Source organism: Xenopus tropicalis, chromosome 5 (assembly GCF_000004195.4).
Source record: "Xenopus tropicalis strain Nigerian chromosome 5, UCB_Xtro_10.0, whole genome shotgun sequence".
Classification (NCBI taxonomy): domain Eukaryota; kingdom Metazoa; phylum Chordata; class Amphibia; order Anura; family Pipidae; genus Xenopus; species Xenopus tropicalis.
In genome coordinates this window covers 79841550-79861282 of record NC_030681.2, presented here as the reverse complement: position 1 = coordinate 79861282, position 19733 = coordinate 79841550, and the positions used below count along the sequence as shown (strand labels likewise).

At 35.3% G+C, this 19733-nt stretch overlaps 1 protein-coding gene across 1 annotated transcript in view; it reads right to left on the bottom strand.

Moving 5' to 3' along the window:
- Nucleotides 1–19733, bottom strand: part of prep (prolyl endopeptidase) — a 62743-nt gene that overhangs the window by 29815 nt on the left and 13195 nt on the right. The window contains 4 exon segments of the mRNA NM_203858.1: nt 690–793; nt 8696–8893; nt 11758–11949; nt 16956–17058. Of these exon segments, the coding sequence (NP_989189.1) occupies nt 690–793; nt 8696–8893; nt 11758–11949; nt 16956–17058 (597 nt within the window).

Sequence of the window (19733 nt, the reverse complement as noted above, 5' to 3'; positions counted from 1 at the left end):
GGTATTATTTTATTATCACAGAGAAAAGGGGAATACATTTTAAAAATTAGAACTATCTGATTAAAATAAAGTCTATAGGAGATGGCCTTTCTGGATAATGGGCTCCTGTAATATTTGTGGATGAAGTCAAAGAGATTTTATAAAAATTAATATTAAAAAAACCAAAATACACTTTGCCATTCAGACAGCTGTATATTTGAACACAAAATACTGTAAAGCATAATATTGATTTTAAAAAATGGAGATGCTTGCTGCAGATAAGACCTTAAAAAGATGATTTAGACAGGGCAGCTATTTTCTATTCTACCTCATAAAGCATGCCAGAGGATTATCTGCCAAGCCAGAGGTCATTCTTTTCCAACACATGTTCACTGATCTATTAACTCTCAGTCTTCTCCAGAGTTGACAGGTGTCATTACATAACAATTGTCATCACATTGTGTAGCACAAGAATGACAGGTCTTGAGAGAACGGCTTGTCGAAGCAAAGTGAAGTAAAATATGCAGGGAGCTGCCTGTATATCCATCTATGGCTAATGCAAATTAATCAGCCACAGAGCTTGTGGAGCGCCGTAGTTTACCGACTTCAGATTACAACCAACTAACTAACTATACAGTTTAAAATATATATAGTTTTAATAAACACAACACATTTAATTCTGAAATAAATGGATATGTCATAAAATATACCTGCACGGTCTGATAGTCAGAAGGGTCAAATCCTTTCACAGATACTTCACGGAAAACGGTTGGTTTTAGTTCTTCTTTGGTCAGGTCACAATGAAAAATAATGCCTAAAAAGGACACAGCTTCATTAGTGTTGGACATTACTTAATAATTTAAAAACCACAGCAATGAAACTTTCTTTGTTCTACAGCTCTCCAGTGTAAAAATTCAATTCCATAGGCATTTCCTTTTTCTAGCAACAAGGAAGAATGGAAAATTAATATAAGATGCCTCTATTGAAAGAAAGTCAATATAAATATGAATTAAAATGAATCCACTCAAAGATAAAATCATAAACAATTAACAAAATAAAAATGAAGACCATATCCAATGCTGAGAATGGCCAAATCTATATCACACTAAACAATAATGCTTAACATCCCCCTTTAAAGTGGAGCCCCACATAACACAGAAACCCCCAATATACCTATCTGAAATCTGTTCCTTCTAAAAGTATTAATAAATATCATTTTATATCTTGAAATCCAAACGCACAACCGTTCGTTCTTCTGTTTTTGCATCATTTGAAATCCTGGCAAGGGAGGAGTGACTAAAACACTGATGTTACAAATTGTTACAACTGCTCCACAGCTTACAGACAGCGTGCAGGAACTACATAACCAACAACAGCACTGTGATTTTCCTTTCCTACATGTGCAGGGAATAGTGGGATTTGGAGGATGCAGACTGAAGGCAGGCCAAGGACAGTCGACTACGGTTACATTTTTTGAGTCTCAAAGAAATCAGCCAGAACGGCAGGAGAACAGGGGGCAGAATTAGGTAACTGTTAAAAGTCATATTATTACATTAAAAAAATCACGAAAAGGCTGCATATTTTTTAATTGATGTATATTGCAAAGTTGCTTGAAATAATGTTTACTTTTCAAAAAGCTTATTTTGTGTTTGGGTAAAGTTCCTCTTTAAGGATCAATGGCACATCCAGCAAGCATCGTAAACAATTTTAAGTACTGAGACTATGGCCTCCTGGAGTTTTTTTTTTTTTTTTACCAGCATTGAAGATATGGTGCATTGATATATATGTAGCAGCTACAACCTGACCATGTGCTAGAGGGACAGCAACATACACTTTTAAAATGAAGAAATTAATGTATAGTAGAAAAAGGCAAAAATATTTTATGTCCTTCCCTACACATCATATGATCAGTATGATAAAAGTGTCTTCTACAAAAGGTTAGGTATACAAAAGAATTACAATGATAGCTGCAGCTTTTCTTTGTGATGTATTCCAAATCCATTGTCTAGCGCATACAATAACATACATGGCATAATACAATGTACAATGTTTAAAGCAAAAGGAAACTTATTTTTCATGTTAACATCACTTGAAAACCTCTAAGAAAATAAAATCATTTGCATTTCAGGTAAATGGCTTGAGAACTACCACTGATTATATTGCAAGAAACACAAACAAAGCACAAAGATTTAATTCATAAAGATCACTAGGAGTATTGAATGCATTCTCCCTGTGGACACTCACTCTTCTTTTTGTCTCTTTACAAAGAATTTCACTTGAAACATATAATCGTTAAGCTCTTTGCGAAATTAAAGCACTCCTTGAAAGAAAGGGATTTCTATAAGATGCACAAAGCAACGACAAACAATATTTGTATCTTACAGTGAAAGTCTAGGGTCATGGGAATGACACTTTTTAGTGGTTTTCTACTCTGGCGGTGCATGGCTGTTTAAGCAGCTATAAAATGGCCATACTTCAAACTTCAAAAGAGCAGATTTTAAAGAAATATGGACATAGACACAGTGTAGTAAGAGTAGAGTAAGTAAATTGCAGTAAGCTGCATGGTTCTGAGGCTGGTAGAGTAGCTTTTGGGGAGGGAGACTGCCTCTGGGTAAATATATGTTCTCAAAGCCAGCCTGTTACACTCTGCATTCACACTAGTATGGACCCACTAACTAAAGTTGCTGTAAAATACATTTACTGAAGTCTATAGTAACCATAATCAGCCAGGCTAGTACCACTATGGACAAGGGGGGAGATTTATTAAGACCCGAACGGGTCCGAACGCGCCGAGCGGATTCGCGCCCGATTTTTTCGAGCGGCCGCAGCGTTTTCGCGCGGGCGCACGAAAAAGTCGTGCGAAAAGTCGTGCACCCGCTGTTTGCAATGGCTTGGTACGAAAATTACGTGACTTTCGGATCGCCAATACGATTTTTCCGTGACTAATACCATTTTTCCGTGACTAATACGATTTTTCCGTGACTAATACGATTTTTCCGTGACTAATACGATTTTTTCGTAAGCATTTTCGGGATATTTGCGATCTTCAGAAATTTTCGTTTCCAATCCGAATTTTTCCCATTCGGGATTCGAACTCGGGTTTTGATAAATCTGCCCCCAAGGGTCATATTCTGCCAACCACAGACAGCAGGCAAAGGTGTCAAAATGCAGTAACTGGTTAATGGAATACATATTTTAGTTTTTTCACTAATTATCTCCATATGTTTTAGAGTTGGAGAACTGGATTCCTGAAATTATTTTAAAACAAATAAATTAAAAGTATTTACATTTTATGCATTTTGCCACTAGGGTGGGACCTTCATAAATGACACTGCTACAAACGCTCCAGTAGTTTCAGGAACCTGCGGTCTTAAAATTTTTCAGAAAACCTGTCACATTTTAGTTGATATCTTTCTTAGTTAAAACCGTGAATGTAAAACTTTGGCATTTAAAAAGCTGCCTAGTTAATATGGAAGTCAGCGGGGGCCATTTAGTCTATTGAGTTTTTTTTATTTTCAAAATGTGTGACCCATTGAAAATTATGAATTTAATGAATTTGAGCATGAGCAGAAGCACTTAATGGTTAAGTGATCAATTTTTAATGATGGATCTCATGCTGTAACCTATGATTCAATTCCCAGTGGTAAATCTCTGGGGCCCAGAATAAGTCACATAATCTTCTGGTGTCCAACCATACTTAGTGCGCCAACAATGGCTGCCTTTGTTATTACAAAACATTTTAAGTCTCAAGGGAAAAAAAGCAATATATAAATTATTCCCTTTTCCTTTAACCCTCCATTGCTGATTCTCTGCATGTCTGTCTCATATTCCCAGGTTGCAGTGCAATTTTGAGCTCCAGTCCTTAAGAAGGATATTAATGAGCTGGAGAGAGTGCAGAAAGGTGCAACTAAACTGGTAAAAGGGATGGAAGAAAAACTATGTGGTTAGACTGTCAAGGTTGGTTTTCTCTCATAAAAAGGTGCTTGTGAGGGGATAGGATTATGAATGTATAGGAGCTGGTTGGTAATCATTCTTCATATGTCCTTGCAAAGATCATTGATAAGCCCCTTAAACTTTTATGCTTTTGGAACATTTTTTTTAAATTGCTTCGGTATTTTCTCTGGAAACAAGGGTACCTAAAGCACACAAAAGTTTTTTCCACTCACATGGGAAGGTAGAAGCCATAACTGTTGCACTAAAACCCCTTTTAAACTATATCTCTGCAAGCTAAAAGGCATAAATGCTGAACCCATTAACCCTCTTATACCTGGCACAATACAAAGAGGTATTCTTTTAGGTATTTTATGTTTGGTTATGTAAATAGTTATTATGCCCTGAAGATGACATAATGCAAGGTATTACACTGATCTACAACAAGCTATATCTAAACACATTACAAAAATACTTTAGGTTTCAGAACTTCAAACATTCAAAAACAGAGATAGGCACCTTGTATGTGCCTATATCTATTTGGATATTTCTTCCATGTGGCTAATCAAGCAAGAAATAATCAAGCATCTGAATATATTTGCAAGGCAATGTACATAAACTGTATCTTTACATTTAATATAAAATGTGTTACTAGCCAAAAGAAAAAATATATATAACATATTCCTATTTAAAAGCACTACATTTGCAGCCCATGGCGGAAGAATAACAAACGGCTTTCCTTTTCTATTCCTTAACCACCTACTCAGGTTGATTTCTGAGATGCAAAGACGAGCAGAGTTACGTGTAAGTGCCTGTGATCTGACGGCATCTTGTTGATGTTCTCAAAGAGCAGCTGCTTAGTATCAGCAGCTGAATTCAGGACCTGACATATTCCAAGCTTCTCATCACCATTTCTGGGAATGGCTTTTCTTACTCACTTAAAGTTACAGACCAATCAATACATTGGGAATAAGGATGCCTAAACTTTTGTCGAGCCTGCTAGGGAGGTTGAAAACTGAAGATAAAGAACAGTTGAAGATCCAAATGTGCTATTTCAACTCACAAAATATATAAGCAAAACAAGCTTACAGCAGAGTAGAATCAAAAGGTTCAGTTTACACACTATAACTTTATACATATACTGTATAAACTACCAGGCAAAATATCCCAGATCTGAATTTAAATATGTTTTTCCACATATGACACGTGTGAAATAACCTTAAGGAATGCTAAACTTATTGCACCTATTATGATATTGAGCGAGCAAGTTAAGCGGGCCCACAAGAGGGGACCAGTTTACCATGGAGGAACAATTGCTGGTCCCAGATATAAAGTGGTAATATATGTTGCATGTCCCACTTTTTGATTACCGTATATACTCGAGTATAAGCAGAGTTTTCCAGCACTCAAAATGTGCTAAAAAAAGAACCCTCGGCTTATACTCGAGGCAAGTAGCAAATTATCTATCCAACCAGCAATTCATCCTCTCCAGCCATCCGTCACACACATCCCAAACCTCCCCACACCACGTGCGACGTGACGTGCGTGCTCCCGTGACGGATGGCCGGTGTGCACCCGATGGCTGGAGAGGATGAATTACAACATAAACATAAACAAAACATACCAGCAAGGGAGGTAGGGTATTTCATTTTATAACCTATGGCTAAAACATAATGAAACATCAAACATTTCTTAATTTTACATGATCCTTGTAAAACAATATAATAATTCTATAAGCTTGTACATCAGAGCTGTTCTTGTTTTCTTTATATTGGGGCTAATTATCCAATAAATACCAGGTGATGTAGTCAAGTCCTACAAAGAATTCTGTAGATCCACATCTGCCTTCAGATCATTACATTACATTCTGTACATCGTTTTCAGTGTCCTCTTTGCAAATATTTATTATTTTGTTACATGTTGCTTGATTTTTGCAGTAAACTACACAACTTAATTAGTGTGAGTTTTTTGTGTAAAATAACTTGTCAGACTATAACATGTTAATAATTAAAGAAGACTGTAAAAGTTAAACAGATAGTAATATCATGAAGTGCAAATACTTTTAGGAGCTAGTATTCATGAGGACTGAAGGCTCCACTTTAATGCCATCAAAGTTGTAGAACTGGTTGCCTTCACATATCTGACAGATTTAATCATTTTGGGGCAGTACTGGGCCAAAAATGATTCCATTGTGGACCCAAAATTATTCCATTCTCCAAACGTTGTGAGTTCAGATCATGACAGGATATTCTATTAGATCTCTTCCCGCTTCCGCCCATGAATGGAGTAATTTGCCTGACAACTTTCCCTTCACTGACCAATTTACTTTATGTCCATATTTGTTTTATTGCAACTGGTCAGTGACATAGTCTAATATGCTACCTGGGGCCTAGTATTTATTAAATTAAACGTTTAAAAGTTTGTGTGAAAGTTCAACATTTTCACCCCCAAAATAAGCAGAGATCATGTCCTACATTCTGTTATTTGGAGGATTCTATTTTTAAGGCATAGCACAGGCAATATAAAAGACTGTTACTAAATCTGCTTTTACTGCAATCTTATAAACTTCTTGAGCATGTGGAAATAGTCACTTAGAAGTGCAAGTTACAGGAAAATCAGTTGCTTAAGCAAGAGGATGGCACCTTTGTCATGTAAAAGCCTGTCAAGTCAGTAAATGTTGACCACAATCTTCTGTGAACAAAGGCATTAATTCCAAGCATGCCATCTGCCAAGCTTTTAAACACTTTTAGATGCCCCTAGCCGGTTGGATAGGTAATCCGGCGCTGCCTTTACTACATGCAGCGGATGGGCCAGTTGGATTACTATGGATATGTTTTGCATATGGAGGACATCTTCTAAGCATGGGGCATTTGTTGATCTTAAATGCTCAGGGATATTTTGCCTTGTTTAGTGTTTGTGTAGCGAATGAACGCAAAGCACTCACGGCATTTAACCTGAAATATACAAAATATTTATTGCTTTGTCAGATTAACATCAAAGCATTTTGATCCACCTGGGACTGCCGCCAGGATGTAAAACAGGAAGTGAATCACATCGCTTAAAGGCCCACCCACCAAAGTGAACTACGCCACAGATTGACTTCTGAAAAATTGTGTCCAAGATACTAAATATACAATGTAGCATTAAAATTGATCAATATAAAAAGTAAAAATTCACATAAATTCTATGTGCTTTATAGATCGAGCCAAAAAACTTTGCTCATACATCAGAGGTCATAATAAACATAAAACATGATTACCCAACATGAATCGACACCATCATATTTTCATAAATCAATTAATGTAAATAGTATTAAAATTCAAACAATACCAATTGTGGAAACAACCACAGATACCTTCATAGGTGTCTCATGCAATAAACCCACCCCACTAACAGACAAGATTTATTGTGAGGGGGACAAATTATTACAATCAGACCAATTCACTCTTGGGCTAAATGGTATCATCTAAGATCATAATGATAATGTAACATTGGCTGTATGTTCCTACTAAATACACATTTGGTTTTTCACTAAAAATCCCGGTGTTGCTGTTTTTTTTTTTTTTGGATTTTATGTTTTTTACCGTGCACCTGGGTAGAGATTGTTTGTAGTGAGTAAAACATACATAAAACAATAAAGCATAGTGAATAAACTTTACTATGGTACGATGTGTTCTGAATACTGAGTCCTCAGCAAATTTTATAGCTTGGTTCATCTTAAAATGTTTTCAAAACAAAATTTAATATGCAGCTTCTAGGAAAAAAATATGACTCGGTTGAAATGGACTTATTATTTTGTATGATAAGATTTACAAGATATAACACTGCAGAGGGAAAAAGCCATCAGAATAACAGACCTCAGGGTACACAATCTGCACTTCACAAAATCAGAGAGATATAGTTATAATAGTGGCTAATATAATAAAAACCCAAAATATTTTCCCAGTCCCAGTGCCCCCTAGCAACCAACCTTTCAATACATAAGTAAATACTAACTGACTAGTTGCTATTAGTTACTAGAACTGTATCAAACTTTGTACCTGTTTACTCTATTGCCATCTACTTTATTAATTTATTAGATTCAATATGCATCAACTGCGATTGCAACTCATTTGTTAAGTTAATTTAAGAGCCTTGATTATAATAAATCAATGTAAATTGCACTATATTAATCTACGCATATTAGTCATTTGCTAAAAGAGTCCTTATACGTGCCTTGTTTTAGTTTATACACCCGATTAAAAAGATATGCAGTAAGCCTAAATACAACAAAAATGCTTGAATGTTAGTCTTTTCAAAGATAACAATGTGAAATACTGTCCTGTAACCAGATACTACTAAAAACTACAAAAGCGAGGTGACTGAACATTGCACATTCCCTGGTTCTCTTTTTTATTAGTTATTTGTAACTAAAAAAATCTGCTTTTGAAGATATATGCCAGGAATCCTCAAACTACGGCCCACGGGCTGGATCTGGCCCCCCAAGATAATTTACCTGGTCCCCACTGCGTCCTGACTATATGCACTTGCACAGATACTAAACTAATAGTAAAACAGGGGACCATTTTACTTAGCCTTGGTGTGCTCCCATAACACCATTTTTGTGTATTTATTCACCACTAGAAACCTAGTTGTAGGATGGTATTTGCATTTGCTGCCCATGGCATAGGCTTCCCAAAACTGTAAAGCTGGCAAGGAAAAAAGAAAAGAATATATTTGTATGTTTACACTTTAGTGGTAGGTTCCCAAAAAACCTTTAACTGGCAACATTTGTAAGATCACCTACCTGGTGATAAAAATGAAGTGAACTGATAAAATATTTCAGAATCCTTCTTCTGCCCACTATATCCGACAACACTACCAACATCCAGAGGGAAAGTCTTTAAATGAGATCCAGAGGCGAGATCATGAAGCTGCAAAACATTCTTCACATCATGGAGGCAGCATAATACCAGGTATTTTTTATGAACACATGAAACCCATTCTGCAAAGAACAAGAATTTGTTTATTTCAAGGATGTGCACAAGGATATGTGCCATACATTTATTACCTATTTTATCATTCTTTTACTGAACATAATATAACTAAAAGACAAGTAAGCACTATTAGGTCTGTGACACACGGGGAGATTAGTCGCCGCGCTACAAATCTCCCCGAAATGCCATCCCACTGGCTAGAATATAAATCGCCGGGGGAATGGCATACGCGGCGGCGCAATTTGCCAAAGTCGCCAAAGTTTCCTCTCAAGGCAACTTCGGCAAATCTGAAACATACATTAGATTTTGGGATGACGCCAAACTTATTTTCATAATAGTTTCCACAAAATGGCCATGCCTGTATACTCTTAATTGTGAATTCCAAAAAACTGTAAAATTAGAAGCTGGGTGTCAGACATTCTGCAAAACTAAACTGTAATGGCAATTCTGATAACAGTACCACCAAGGTTTTCAGAAGAAAAACATTTTTTTTTTTTTTTAAATACAGAGAAAAGCATAAAAGTGAAAGACCAAAACGATGTTTTTTTTAGCCAGGATACATTACTATTTTGACAATTCGGTCAAACAAATTACCTCAGAGCTCATCTAACTATTGCACTTGTTGTTGAAAAGAAAGAATTGTTTCTGAGTTTATGATTTGTGAATTGTAAATAGGCAAATTTAAGTTGACATTTGATATTAAATCAAATGCCCAAATTAAGGATTCAGTACTTTCCTTATTCAAAAGGAACAAGAAAGTCAAGTGGATATAGAGCAAATAATGCAGGTGTTAAATAAACTACTTCTATTTAGAACATTAAAACAACTGCATTAATATATTCTGTTGTTGAAGACCTTGAACATCAAATGATATTTACTATCATTACTCCCAATCATTATCCAGTTGCACAGACTGTTATAAAGATTGTTGTTGCAGGAGTTTGCAATATATAATTTCATGCATTCCAGCTTGGATTATTACACCAAAGCTGCAGCATGCTGCAATATATTTGGTAGTCTTGTAATATCTGTATATCTGCATAATGGTGCTCATTTATGTTTTTATAAAAATAAAAACCCAGCTTTCCCTTTAACAAAGCAAGGTGGAAATGGTACCACTTATGTAACAGCTTCCCTGGATAAGAATTTGAAGTGTTTATACTGTAAAAAATGTGAGCCATTAATATTAGTACATAGCTGAAGATAATTCTCTCCTACTGAATACTGTAAGAGTAAAAATGTAGGACAAAAAAAAAAAAGACATTTTGACAGCTCTGATCCAAAGTCAAGTCTGCAGGGGGCAAAATGAATAAAGCTTTTGGCCAATTAAAACTCTGCACCAAAAGGAAAGTTATGAATTTGAATGCTTTTATAGATAAATGTATTACTTTGCTCAAAAAAAAGAAAAAAGCATTAATTATGGGGAGTCTAACTTTTAGTAGATTTTCACTAATTTCATGTCATAAAGAGGGATATATTATCTCTGCAAAGATATATAAATAAATCCAAAATAAACAGAACTGTCTAAAATATTATAAAATATTAATATATATAATAAGACTGTGTGATCCAAAAAGTACTCTTTCCCCTTTAATAAACATCTTGCTTCAACCCTGCATGGGTATTTGCTTATGAACTTCACTTTCAAGGATCTCTAAATTTAGCCAGTCCCTGCAGAATTAATTAACCCCAACTGCTTCTGATTGCTTTAGAAAGGCTGATCCACCACCATAAGAATACAAATGATTAGTCCCTTGATTAACCTTGAGAAGAAATGGGCAATTATGTGAATTTGAAGCGTTTTGTATTATACAATAAACAGAAAGAGTGATCTAAAGCAACACAAGCTAAAACTAGTATGTACATCATTCTGACATCAAATTATTTTTTTGCATTATTTATTTTCTCTATGTTACTCTTCAAGAAAATCCGTGTTTAAAAAAACCCAACACGTTGCTTTAATTATTTAATTTCCAGATTTGTGGAAAGTCTTTATTTTCTACTATTTTGTATAATTTCTGGCACCTATGACTGTGGCAGTGAAAGGGCAGCTTTTAAAGCCGCAATTCTGCTCCTACATCACCACCCACCTTTCCCTAAGCAATGAGCAGATAGGGGAACAAAGGGCCCTGGGGTGACAGGCAACTGGAAGTGTTCTTAGTGATCTTTAGCATTCATAGCAATTCATAGCAATTTTGGCCATTTTAAGTTCCACTTTGCAAAACGAGAGCACTGGAATTGGGATTTTAATCTTTGATTCCATAGTTCATTGGACATAATCATATGTGGGTGCTGTAAAATGCAAGCTTTGAGATGATTCAGAAATTTGTTAAAAAAAAAAAAAAAGAACAGCTAACTTTAGCAAACCACTGCAGCTTGGTAGTCTGGAGGAAAAAACATATTTACCTCTCTCTTTCACTGTTGCTTTTGCTAAAAAAAACTCTCTTCCCTGGTAAACTTAGTGTGTGAGGTACCCCAGGGCTATGAACATTATTTCTTTATTTAGCCTTAAATATCACTTATAGGCTGATAACCTTCAGCTATACATAGACACCCCCGGATGAGTTTACATAGATCTTTAATATAAACCAGCCATTAGCCAGAGGGCCAAAGGAACTACTTGAATTATGCAAAGATCTGCTCATGGGGATCTTGTCATTTATGGCTACCTTAAGTTGTTTCTTTAAAGAATGCACTACAGAAGAAACACTATATACAAAATATTTTCAGTGCCTATAAAACAAATTGAACAACCTGAAAGCAGAGGAAAAGTGAATAAACACCACAATAATGAAATATAGCAAAATATATGCATCTCGTCAATAATCAATTTTGCGGCATCCACTGATGAAGTATTTAATTGTATACCAACCCAACACATCTTTTTCATGCTCTGGAACAAGTACTTTCCAATTGGACTCTTCAGGATTGTTGAAGTCTATGTTAATTAATTTGTAATTTGGAGCATTACGATTAGTCTTGAAAGTGAAAACAGTTCCTTCATTAGTGATATATTCATATTCTGCATCAAAATTATCTATCAGTTTTACCCAAGGGAGAATTCCTGTAGAGAAAAAGGGAAAAATAATAAAATTATTATAGCCGGAAGCTACATTCCTCCATTAACTATAGCAGAGCTTTCACTGATGGCCAACAGAATACATGAGTTGTGTTAATTTTCAGCACCTTGGAGAGCAGATCTTTCAGCATGGCTCCCTAGTGCACAGCTCTTTAGTAACAGCATAAAGGTTAAGCTTAAGTTTGGCAGTGCAATGAATAGCGGGAAGCACTTCATATAAGTCCTTTTTATAACATACTGGTGCATACTTTTTCCACAGGTTCTACTGTTCTTAACTTCTCCTACAGCCATACAATAACAATGTTGTGTTACATTGGGGACACATTTGGGTGGTAACATCATGCTTTAGTGATGTTTTCATCTGCAGGCAATACAAAACTGGACAAGATGATGAAAACAAACAGATACAGGGCAATTCCAGGGGAAAACCTACCTCAGTAAGCAACAGACCTGAGACTTGGGCAAAGAGTGACTGCATTGTGGGAAACAAAACATTTTTAAGTCTGCTAAAAATCATTCAAATATTGAATAAACCCAATAGGCTTGTTGCCTCCAATAAGGATTAATTAATTATTATCTTAGTTGGGATCAAGAACAAGGTACTGTTTTATTATTACAGAGAAAAAGAGAATCATTTTAAAAATTATAATTATCTGCTTATAATGGAGTCTATGGGAGATGGCCTTTCCGTAATTTGGAACGTTTTGGATAATGGGTTTCCGGATAAGGGATCCCATACCGTAATTTGATTCCAGAACATTGTGCCACCTTGTAAGCATCCAAAAAGTTATAATAAATATATAACAATAAAAAAAGAAGGAATTTAAACTTATTCATAAAATAGCTGTACAACATATTCCTTTAAAAAAGAACTTCTAAAAAATAGAAAGTTAAGTAAAACCAATAAATATAACAAAAATACAATTTCATTGGTACTTGCAAAAAAAAAACCAAAAAAAAACTCAGCCATCATATTTTGCTTGGCGTTTTATTTTTCTAAGCTGGAGGAGAGTCTAATAATTTTAAACTCTCATGCATCTGCAAAACCGAAGCTTAATAAAACTGCTTTAGCGTATGCAAGCTTTAAGCACATTTGGAAACTGCAAAGGTAATAGAAACTATTAATACACTGAAGGTTTGCTATGAAATTACCATTTCAATCAGCTCAAATACCGGAGGATGAAAATTATGTTCACATTGGGAAAGTGCCGAATTTAAGATGGCTGACATTTTATAGCCAATTAAAGTACTGTACAATTTTGCTCTAAGATGAGAAAGGATTTAATTGAGAAAAGGGCACTACACTTCTCCCCACTATGATAAACCTCACTGGCCCAAGTGCCTGCATGCAATAGATCAGAATATTCATGTGCGTGATGGTCATTTCCTAGAGAAAACTTTTGCTGCTAAACAGACCCAGTTTTAGAATATTTTTTTTTTTAAACAAGCTGTCTTTTTTTTTTCTAAAATAGATATTTGAATAACCCATACTGAGTGCTTCTGCTTAAGCAAAAGAAGAACTATATGTGGTCCAAAATGGCAGCTAAAGACTTTATTTTCCCATATACAACATATTTGCAATCTACTGTCACCACTTTTTGAGTCAGATACCTTATTACATAGCATTTCTGAAAATCTGAAGATGCCCACTCTCCCCACTCTGCATGGGACTACCAATATACCATGGCTGAGAAGGCGATCCTGCCTGATGTGGATTATGTAAAATGCTGTAAAGGCTGCAGCCAAATCCTGCATTGTTGGGCACAAACCTTTCCCTTCATGTTCATTTGCATGTCCTTGATCCAATTGGCTGTTTACATTAGACACAATTTAGCCAATCAAATCACTGGTATACAAATGACCATGAAGAGGTGGGGCATGTGCACAGATGTTTAGTTGCATGCAACGTTCAGAACATTGGAGAGCGCGTTCAGATCTGTAGGGCTATGATTTGCTACAGAACTAGATATCTAACTAAAAAACTATAAATTTCAATGATCATAAATTACTAATATTATGAAGAATTGTTTAAGAATATGTCTTGTAAACTTTGAATTTTAGAGGGATGCTCAGGAAAACTATAAAATAATTATGACCTATATGATGAAAACCTAACCATAGCAATATTTGCAACCTAATTAAAGAATCTCATTTTTTAATTTAAAGACCCTGCTAAACACATCTACCAGCTCTTTGGTCGGAAAATTATTTTTAAAGAAACTGACAATCCCTTTATATAGCTAGAGGCATAGAGAAGACACAAGTATATCCAAGGCCAATGTTATCCACATATTGCATTGAAGTATTCTGAGATGATGGATAGTTTAAAATTTTCATGTAACATTTAACATCTGAATGCCTTCCACTGACCTTTCAAAATTTCAAACATCAAAAAAGACGAAGGGACTTTGCTTTGAAGTATACTGTTTGAATTTATTGAATTTCTCCAAGTAAGCTATCTTTTTATTTAGCATGAAACGTAAGCACTGACTAGATGTTTGTCATGTGTAAAGCAATAACAGTATTGATGAACCAGAGTATTAAGCAATGAGATGAAATATCTGGGGCACAAACAGTTTATATTTTCTTTGATTGATGATGAATAAATGAAAATATTACAGTTACTATGATAAGCTAGGTACAGTTTAAAAACTTTTTTCTGGCTACAAGTCTCTCATCTGAATTTATATGTTCACAAAATCATTTAGAGAACAGCCTCAACAAATTTCAACTACTAGATGGAAAGATAATACAAGCTTTACTAAAGGTACTTGTGTCAGAATGCGCTCCTTGCACTTCCAAATAGTTTTGTTCAGTGCCACTCAGGCCTTCTGTTCTGAATTGGGTGCTGCTGCACCTATTAACGCATGGCACCCTGGAGCTACCGCCACGCTTACCAGGTGGTAACTTTGGGGTTCCCGTAGCACCCAGCATCAATAGACGCAGTACACTTGCTCCTATAGAATCAGGCATAGATGTCACTCACACTAGTCAGACAGCTGCATTGTGGGAAAGAAACACTGCAAATGTAAATGTGTCTTAATGTTATATGCCAGGGCCCAAACTAGAGGTAGGTAGCAAAGGCTGAAAGGTGAAACCATTTCTGGAAAGAATGGGTTGGGGCGAGAAATTGAATAAAATGTGTAAGTCGGTATTCCACTTACACTCCCATTTGCAGTTGTGCAATTCTGCTCACTATACAACTTATAACCTCTCTAAACTGCCCTTGCTGTTCATCAAAATAAACAAAAAAAAAAAAAAGCTGTTTTTCCCCATGCACATGAACAGAATACCACAAGTTTTAAAACGCACCATAATATTAATGAATATAAGTTTGTAATGGATTCTGCATTAATAATTTATTTTATAATGTTGTTGAGATTTTCATGCTTTCTACTGTTTTTTTGTGAAAGAGAAATAAAAGAATATTTAAAACTGGGATTCAAAAATAAAACACTCGACACACAGAGGAAAGTAAATAATTTATAAGCTAAAGCATCAGTAGGGACAACATCCAATTTTATACTTTAATGGAATTTTAATTTCTTTTCAAGGTTTGGCAAAAAATAAATGGTATGGAGAAAAAAACTTTAATTGCAAATCAGCAAGCGCAAGTTTTATAGCGCTTTATATTAAGGATGTCATGTAGCTTGAGTTTAAATAATAAGACTATGTCTAGAACAACACAACGTGAGAGGCATCCCTGCTTCCTACAAGAAAACTAATATCCTTTCATATATGTCCTTGATAGATGTTTTCCCACTGTGCAGGAAAATGTCTGCCATTTCAGAAGTCACATAGGATTTTCCTGAAGATTTACACGAAAGTGTACTCTGCAATATTTTACCCAGTGATCTTCAAGTGCACAGGCCACACAGCTAATGCATTCTTTAGAGACTGAACTTCACTTATTTACTAAAATGTACCAAACACACACAATAATATTAAAAATATATAACAGGATATAGTAAAACACCTCTGATAATGTATGGTCAATAGGATTGTTTTTGAGTCAACTTCATTTATTCTTTCAAAAATGTTGTTGCCACCTCTATATTTGATGAAATTATGACTACATAAGAGGACACATCTGTACCACCTCATTTTGCTAGGGCTGTTAAGGGGACAGCAGGTCAACAATAATTTAATTCAGCAGAATCAAGTATGCAGATGTAATATCCTGCCCACTATATGTTATGTCCTCATAGTTTATGGCCTTCTCAATAAAAAGATGATGAGCTCTTAAAGCAAGTAATACTCTCTCTCTTAAGCATTAACTTGCTCATCTTAATTGTTTGAAACTGGCAACATCTGCAAAAACTAAAACCTCCTCTTAAATGAGGTAAACACATTGATTTATCGAAACTAGATAGAAGGCAATGGAAGTTTTAAGCATCTATTTTGAAAAACTAGCAAACTTTTCTCTTAGATAAAAGAAAAATTCTCAGTTTATTTTTTTCAACCGTGGGTGTTGTGAATCATACAGAGGCAGCAATATATCCCAAGAAAGTTGTTATGTGAAACATATGTTAATTGGAAGGGTGCTTTGGGTCAGGGATTTGATTGTATGGCCAAAACGAAATATGCACAGTACATGTTAGAACTACTTTGTGAAAGCACAACTTGGTAGCAGGAAGCTTTAGGACCCGATAGATAGTTTTAATTATTGGTTGATGCACCTGGGGGGCTGAGAATCCATGCTTCCAGCATGCATGAACGTGCAAAAGCATTCCCGAGTTGAGGGATTTTCTTTTGTTTTTAATTCATTTGATGGGTGTGTGTGTGTTTTTAAAGCAGATGTTTTTATTGAAATGAATTAAGTTACATTTTAGTACTATTGCTCTGTCTGCCAATGGGGAGAATAAGTTGAGAGCATTCAGGTGTGCCCTATAAAAGTCTCTTTCCCTCTGCTGAATATACATAATTTGCTTCAAATAGGCATTTGCACCAAATGAAAAAGTGAACACAAGTTTTATACGTGTGCAACTTACCAGTAATGCCAGTATTCTTGTCTAGTTTACAATACCACAATCGGTTTACTGGATCACAGCCTTCTCTAATAGATAGCAACACATACTGCCCATCATCTGTAACCTAAAATCATAAAGAATAAAGCAACGTCAGATGTCTACAAAAGGGTTCTTGTTGGGTATCAGAAAGATACACTAAAGAGATAATGACACCTGAAATAAACTAAACCATTGTTTAAATATTTCATAACATTGTCTTGACATGCACTTTATAATATTGCCTTAAACATATTTGCCCAATGCTTTTACATTACCTATCTGATCCCCAATGTTCCTCTATGAAGGGGCTGCCATATTTGTGCAGCAGGAGTCCGTTATAAGCTATCATGTAATAACTTCATGTAATTATTTACAAAAGCAAATTTGTCAGTGAAAAATGATCAAAACAATCTATAGGTAACTTTTTATGTATATTAATTTTTTGAAAAGTATTTTTTTTGAGTCATTATCACTTAATAATAATATATCTAGTTGCCCTTAATTACTGTAACAGTATTCAGGGCCTAGTTTCCCTGCCCTTCTTTCCTTGCCTTTCCATTCACTCTACAGGCAGTGGGGCTCATTACTAGTGCATTATGTGCATATGTGACCTCAAGCACAGGAGAGTACAAAACAATGCAACAGCCTGTTTGTTTAGCATTACACTCATTCTACTGATACACAGTTAACTTCACTTGCATTTGGCCATCCCTCTGGGAGTGTAACCTAAAGGTGACTCCCCTACCCTTTCTGCAGGCATAAAATCCCTTAGGGTATAGCCCATCACACAAACAATAAAAAATAGTTTAGGGTCCTCTGTGCAAGATCTTAGAATCTTAGGAGAATATTATAAAAATGATTTATTTAGTGTCTGAAACATCATACAAATTTAAGAAAAGTTGTTGAGCTGAAATATGTATTTAATACAAAAAAAAGTTTAAAGTAATGTCATGAAGAGACATTTGCCTGGTCATCATGACTTCATTTCTGCAAAGCAAGTAGGGGATGCAGATCTACTTGCATGTTATTGCAGTCGGTACCTGTAGTGCCACTCAACAACAGTTTGCCAGAGATCAAACTTTTTAACTGGCTGCAAAAAAAAAAACAGCACCATAGGCAGTGGTAAGTCCCTTTATGCTGACAAAACAGCTAATGTAAAACAAAAAAAAAAAAGTTTAGAGATTAATTTAGAGTTTCAGTGAAAAAAGGTTGTATTGCTGATTTATAAAACAGTTATAGTAAGTAGCAAGATCCTTAACATTTGTGCATATACATGTATTACATTTATTTTTATTCATAGTGTTCAATGATAATTAAGGCTAAACTTCATGACCATCTGACCTACAAAATATTGTCATACAACAACATTTTTATAGGATTCTACAAAATCCGATCCCCACTTTTGTTACAGCATCTACATCCAACTGCCAACGTATTTCAAAAAGAGCCTTTCAGACACCATCAGATTGTATCTTGTTGGATGCAGACACAGCATGCACCGTTTGCATCGGACAGCCGTGTTGCTCAGGATGACAAATGTTCCATGTAGTTTACACATAAGATTAGTCCCGCTATATCCTGATGCACATGAGTACATCTGACTTGCAGGATATTTTCTGTCAACAACACTGTCCTACAGAATCTTCTGTGTATTTTAGAATGATTACCTAAAGAGGTGTGAATCTACTGTCTAAAAACATGTAAGATGAGTATGCAGAAGTGGGCACTTGCACAAACAGAGGCCAAATCCATAAGGGTGCTGCTTCACAAATTCAAAGAAAAATAGCAGGAGGTGGTTGGTTAACAGAGATAGTGGGCCTACAGATACCAAAAGTAAGAGTGGGAACACGCACACAAGAAAAGAGCATTCCTGTTGGCCAAGTCTTTTTGAGTTCAGAGAGATAATTTATCATGCATAGTGTAAATAAGTACCAAGTAATAATCAGTTCTATTCCCATAAACATTATTTTCTTGCAGTGAATGAGGGAGTGATTTTTGTATAATCAGCAACAGAGTGCTTAAATGCATGTACACCACTGCAAATATTTATGCCAACTTTTTGCCTTCCTCAGTTTCTGACAGAATATCCATGCCAGGAAAATGTTTGTGCCTAGGTAAAGAGTTTGCAAATTAACACAGCATTTGCACATTTTAGAAAGGATACAAACATAAAAATAAAATGTTATTTAATTCTAAATCTAATTTCAAACTTTTCAATATTCATTAAAGGCAAATTCCCCCAGGGGCATTAAAACCCCTTGGTTTAATATTTATGTTGGACATACTTTTTGACTATTGTTTTAATCTATGGTGATTGTGAGAGCTGAAATCACTGATCAGCCATTAATCTTGGGGGTAGTATTCAGAATGCTTGGAGTCTTCCAATTAAACTTTCCGTCATTTGAATTACTATATCGTAATGCTGCTAAAAATCATTTAAACATTAAATAAACCCAACTGAATTGTTTTTCCCCTATATGGATTCCCACAGCTTAGGCTCAAGTACAAGGTATTGATTTATTACAGAAACGATTTATTACAGGGAAAAATCGCCCAACTAATGCTAATTTTTAAAAATTAGAATTAGTTGGGAGACTTTTTGTGTAATTTGACCATATTAAACACTGTACATTATCATCATTACTGGGGAACTTTAAATGATAAATGATCTGCTTGTAACTGAACCAAAGCAATGCTCTGTTTTAATGTAATATTGTAAAAGGTTCTAAACTGATTCACACAACTGAAATACTACTATGT